The sequence below is a fragment of the Montipora capricornis genome, chromosome 2 (assembly GCF_036669925.1).
Source record: "Montipora capricornis isolate CH-2021 chromosome 2, ASM3666992v2, whole genome shotgun sequence".
Lineage (NCBI taxonomy): Eukaryota > Metazoa > Cnidaria > Anthozoa > Scleractinia > Acroporidae > Montipora > Montipora capricornis.
In genome coordinates this window covers 61,779,287-61,785,370 of record NC_090884.1, presented here as the reverse complement: position 1 = coordinate 61,785,370, position 6,084 = coordinate 61,779,287, and the positions used below count along the sequence as shown (strand labels likewise).

At 40.8% G+C, this 6,084-nt stretch overlaps 1 protein-coding gene across 1 annotated transcript in view; it reads left to right on the top strand.

Annotated features, from left to right (window-relative positions):
• LOC138030371 (endoplasmic reticulum transmembrane helix translocase-like) overlaps positions 1-6,084 on the top strand; it is a 29,149-nt gene extending 23,065 nt beyond the window's left edge. Inside the window, exons 24-29 of the mRNA XM_068878294.1 lie at positions 180-315; positions 1,089-1,149; positions 1,409-1,551; positions 1,966-2,077; positions 3,277-3,420; positions 4,815-6,084. Of these exons, the coding sequence (XP_068734395.1) occupies positions 180-315; positions 1,089-1,149; positions 1,409-1,551; positions 1,966-2,077; positions 3,277-3,420; positions 4,815-4,922 (704 nt within the window). The 3' untranslated portion in view covers positions 4,923-6,084. The remainder of the gene's footprint in view (positions 1-179; positions 316-1,088; positions 1,150-1,408; positions 1,552-1,965; positions 2,078-3,276; positions 3,421-4,814) is intronic.

The window sequence follows — 6,084 nt, the reverse complement described above, 5'->3', positions numbered from 1 at the left end:
AGTGCTTTTTTTCTAAGTGGTTTTGCTTTTTAAGACTTCTTCGTCAACGAGAAGACCAATTCATAAACGTCTTTTGTTGGCATGTTGATCGACGAATTTTTGTCTTGCGAAACTAAACGATACTGACTGACAAACGTAGCATTTGATATAGACTTTCGATGTTTTCTCTCACCTTGCAGTTTGTCACATCGTAAAACAGGGTCGTTGTACACTTGTCACCACGCTCCAAATGTTCAAAATCTTAGCGCTGAATGCGCTGGTTCTCGCCTACAGTCAAAGTGTTCTTTACTTAGATGGAATCAAGTTTAGTGACGGGTAAGACACTGCATGCCTTTTAGCGCTTTACCATCTAGACTTGCACGACACTCCGAGCGCTTTATTACAAGAAGGAGACGCAAATAACCTTTTAAGGTTTTCTAATTCACGGTCCTCTAATTATGCCACAAAGGACAGACCACAACACCGGGAACTCCATACGCTGCTCTTGCGAATATAGTGTGTGGGTTCTTTTACCTCCCACAGGTTAATGAACCTTGAAGGGTTGTGAGACAGGGCTTATGGCTTATCGGCGTTATGCGAGAGTTCGAAGACTAGAGTGTCTATCCATAAGCAGATGGAATCACAAAGGCATGACTTTCTCCTCAGTTATTCAAAGATCCTGAGTGTTGATCCGGCGAGGAGTTGAACCCTCGACTCGGCTCCCGCACAATAGTCCGATGCTCAACCAACTGAGCGTCCGGTCGCCCTTGTTGTTCTCAGATATTCAGTATTAAGGACGTTTAGACCAGAGGACGAAAATGACTACGACTACGAGATTTCCGTTCTTAGCACGCGCACTTCCAGAAATGTCTGCCTCCAAACCTTATGCGCATGCTCAGTACGGAAAACTCGTACTGGTAGTCGTCCTCGTTCTCCGATCTGGGTTTCCTTCACCCTACAAGATAGGCGGTGTTTTCAAAAGGACTCGGCTTTAACATCGTCAATCACCATCATAGTCTAGATAGTTTCTTTTTCTGAAAATCTTTCAGGGTAACTTTAGATCACACTTTTGATAGTTTCTGAGCCTGCTGTCTTTGTTTTTCTTGCAGACAAGCAACATTACAGGGAATCCTATTGGCAGGGTGCTTCTTGTTTATATCGCGGTCTAAGGTAACAAATTTTATACGTCTTACTAATGCTAGAAGTTTCGCTGTAAATAAAAACGTGTTGCTCCTAATAACAGCCATGGGGACGACTGTGTTGACTCCTTTTCTTTTTGCCGTGTTTTCTTTTCACACAGCATAAGGCGAACACAAGCGCAAACACAAGAAAACTGAGGAAGAATTGTGATCCTTGTGCTTGTGCTTGCGCATGCGCATGTCCTTGCGTCGCTAGTTAAACTCGTCTGTCATTGTACTTTTTCTTTCAGCCTCTTTCAACTCTGTCCAAACGCCGTCCATTGCCTAATATATTTAATGTGTACACCATAGTAACCGTACTATGTCAATTTGCGGTTCATTTCTGGGCGCTTGTGTACATGGTGCGACATGCCAAGAGACTAACTGCTGGAACGTGAGTACAGATTTCTATTTAAACTGTTGTTTGAGACAAGCACTTGTTAAAATGGCACACCGGTTCCAGTTGAAATTATGGAGTTAAGTTCAACTCTTCGTTTAAGTGGTTTGCGTGCGACCAATTAAGAATTTATATTAGGCTAGACAGTTTACTAACAGGGCTTCTATATACAGCCTGCCAGCAGGGTTTTTGTGGCGCAAGGAGAGCGCACTACCTCCGGGGGAGCCTTCTTCCTACACCGAAATTTATCATGTGATTCGGGTGCTTTACAATTGAGATTCAAGTTTAAAACTTTCGTGTGGTCGAAGGACCAAGTTCAAAGTGGCGAAAACCGTTTAAGAATAAAATTTAGAGTGTTCTTCAGTTGGTCGTACAAGCAGTGTACTCACTGGTTTGTTGTTTTCATTGTAGGGAGGCTGGATATGTTGACTTGGATGCTAAGTTTCAACCCACCATTGTCAACAGTACAGTTTACATTGTGTCCATAGCTATGCAGCTGGCAACTTTCGCAATCAACTACAAGGTACTCATCACACGATAAAATTTAAAGAGATTTATTTTTCGATGTTGACTCGGGGATAATCGGAAAAAAACACGAGTGCTTCATAGCAGGAGTCGAACCTACGACGACCTTCCGATTACTAGTTCGGATGCTCTACCACTGAGCTATGGGAGACTCTTGGGAGCTTCGTCATTAAACGAGGGTCATATCTCCCGTTATACTACAAGGATCTAAATTGTCGAAATGGAGCATATGCGCGTTTGTACTAAACTTCTCTTTCACAACAATCGCAACGATATTATTTATGGCTAAAAGCCCGTAGAGTCGTACAACATTACCCTAAAATAAATATTTACACTTGAAATAATTTATTCCCTAAAAATTTCAAGTAATCTATTAAGGCACTAATTGTAAAACTATAAAATCTGACATTGCAATACACGAAATCTCATTCTATATACCCCTCAATAGATGCAGATGTTCTTTCAAAAAATTACGTTTAAATAATACTATACAGCGATGGATTGTTTTTTAATTTCCTTTAAGTTAAAATTCGCGATACTGTCGTTATGATTTGCTCAATTCCAAACTAATATCACGCTCAGTCTTGAACAGCGCGTATTGTTCACGTTTTCTGCTTGTCTTAAGGTTTCCATGTATTCTTGACTGTTTTCGTTATTGTCAACGATTTGTCAACCATGATACCCTGCAAAGCCTGGTTCTTTTAATTTCTTCGCAACTGCTTAATTTTGCTGCGTAACTGCTATGATCTTCATCTCTCCTGTATTTGCGGTTTCAAATATACGAAAAGTTCATAAATTCATCATCTCTCAAGTGAAACCCGAAGTGAAACCCGTTCGCCCGATACGTAATATAAGACAGATTTAAGAGCACACAAAATTTAAAGTTTATCCATACATAGCCTAGCAAATTCTTCCCCCGAATTTAAACTATTTCGATTAAAGTACGTGATGCATAATCTACCAGTTTACTGTCTGTGTGTGTATTGTTATACAAGAATAGTCCAGCGAACACCTTTTCAGTTCGGGCGAGTGGACTTTCATTTTGGACGAACGGGTTCTCGGTTCGGGCGAAACGACCGCAATTCTGTTTTTTGAATATCTGCTCAGTTTTGTTTCTATAGCTTAGTTTCATTTTGACTCGCTTTTTCATTCAGATTTCATTTCTTTCATCTAACTCAATTGATTTCACTTTCTCAGGGTCACCCGTTTATGGAGAGTCTGTTGGATAATAGAGCGTTACTGTACAGCTTATTAGCGTCGGGTGGATTCGTCCTTTGTATGATCACAGGTTCTGTTCCAGAAATCAATGAACAATTTGAAATAGTCTCCTTTCCTCCAAAGGTAATCCTAATAGCATTCATAACTTGAAGAAACAATGTCGGTGGGTGTTTCTATTCGTTCGTGCCCATGCGAGTGCGGGGTATGTGTTTTGTTAACGAGATTTTTGAGTCATGTAGCAGCGCCCGTAACGTATAATGTGATTGGCTTGATACCTAAGCCAAAAACAAAAGACCAAACAGTAGGCCAGCTTAAAAGCTGCTAACAATACCAAACACTAGCAGGTTACGAGAGCTGCTACATTACTGGATTTTTACGTCATCAAGGCAAAAGAAAGAGATGAGGAGGGAAAATTAGTGCTACCCAACCTATTTTCGTTGCTTGCGCCTCCACCTTCATTGACTGTGCAGCGAGAAGATCGCGAATTTTAAGGGAAATGCGTGGGTTGAAAGTACTCACGCGCTGGGAGTGCAAGTTTTCATTTGAGTTGTGGAGAATTCTTGAAGTGCCCCTGTGACCAAAAAATCTTCTTATTTTTCTTTGGATTTCAAAACTATGTTAACCAATAACTTAGTGACCAAAGTTTTAAGCCTTGAATTTTCAAAAAGACACCTGTTTATTTTAAATCGAATTTTCCTATTTAATGGTCCGCCATTACGAACTTTAAGTTCTTGAGAGAGCTGGTTCGAGGAGAAAATGACGTCAAAGGCTCACAAGTTCAAGAATGCGTTTTCCATTTATAATAAGCTGCATTCACACTCTGAAATTTTAAGCTAGTGAGCCTTTAACGTCACTTTTCCCTGAACTGAAACCCCTGAGGTCCAGTCGGTCAGTTTTGGACGTGAGTAGGCGGACCGTGAAATCCAAAACTACACCCAAATTAAACGGACTTTAGATAACAATCAAAGCTCAAACTTTTGCCAGTCAGGTGTTAAGCAAACACACTTTCAAAACCTGAAGAAAAAAAGGGAAGTGATTTTTTTCTTTATCACAGTGGCACTTTGAGAATCTCGGGATTCCTTTACTTCGGGGCTTCTTTGAAAAGCTACCAACACCATGCAAGTGAATGGAATTAATATGGTTACAGTGGCATCCCAGTTGTTGGAAGTGTCATTAAAACAATTTCGCTCAAGTCTTATTGGATTGGGAAAAGAGTTGGGTCCTAAATTATAGTCGGAAACGAGTAGCGCGAAATTGGCGTTTATGTCACTTCCCATGCAGTGTGTTGTTCCCAAAAAAATATTGACCGTCGTTGGAACAAAATGAATTTTAAAGAGCCCATGTAAACTGTAAGATACTATGTATTGATGGTTGATGCCTGGTTAAGAGTGTTTTCAGCTCACGGCCGCTCTCTTACCGTGTACTCAATCTGTAATTGTGTGTGGTTCTCATGTGAAGTGTGGTGTCTCAAGCTGGCTGGTGAAATTACAGAACTTTGTTCTTTTTTTCTCGTCTAGTTCCGCGAAACATTTATGCAAGTACTTCTAGCAGATTTTGCCGTTGTGTTTGTCATGGACAGGATACTGGATTTTCTATTTGGTAGCGCAAGACTTAGGCAGCATTAACACTGGACAACTGATGATCTGCGCTTCTGAATAAATATCTCCTCGGCCGTATAACATCCACCTTTGCGACGTCGTGAAAAGATTGACCAAGGAACAAAAAGCGAGTATAAATTAACCTAAAAGGGAATCTTTGCTGACGTCATTGTTTACAGTTTGTTAATATACGAGGTTGCTCACAAAAGGTATCGTGTTATTTGCAAATTGACCAATCTCGTCACCAGATTCCGCTTTTCCTTTGATCAGCACCAAGAACACGGACCACTGGCCACTTCCAAAGCAGGAAGTCCGCAAATCACGGACTTCCGGCTCGTCTACGCACGCTCAGAAATAAATTTGAAACAACAGTGGTTGTCAACGGTTGCAAGAATGGTCCTTCACTACGACTGCGCATAAATTGGAAGTGGCCAGAGTCCGTGTTCTTGGTGCTGACTAAGAGAGCAGCGTACTTTAGGGACGAGATCGCGAATTGACTTCAAAAGGTAAAAGAACTTGTTAAACTAAGTTAAATCTCCAGTTTTAAGCCTTTTGGCTTTGATAATGGAAACTGATAAATTCTTGAGAGGCCAAACGCAAATGGTCCTATACCTTCTTTGTAAAATTTTGAATTTTGAAAGCACCGTTGCTCAGAGATTATCTGGTATATCGTGTTCAAATGTTCAGAGATATCTCATTATGCAATGCACTGTCAATATTCAGTATTTTATTCTTGGCGGTTGACTAGAAAACGATAGCCTTCTGCTAATGACGCAAGATTCTCCTATATTTGGAAGACCTGGCCTGAACCCTTGGGTTTTCTCCTCATTCCCCTCGCGGTTTCATCAGTCCGTGGCTTTTCACTCCCTCACTCCCGAACAGTGCCTTCGCATGCGCAGCCTATGAGGCCACTCGAGATGTGCTTGCATCTTAGTTGTGGAGCTGTGAGGAGTGCTCTGGGTTGAAGATGACAGTAAATTTAAAAGTGCGCATGAAAAAAATGTAAATTCTTCGCTTTTTAACCTATTGCTCTGCAAATTATATCAACTTATGTGATGCGTAAGAGAGGTTCAAAATTCTCAAATGGAACAAAGAAGAGAGCAGCTTCGACGGCGTTTGTAGCGGATATGGATATTTATTTCAAATTATGATAAGAAAATAGAGGTTTAAATTAAATGTACCAATCACT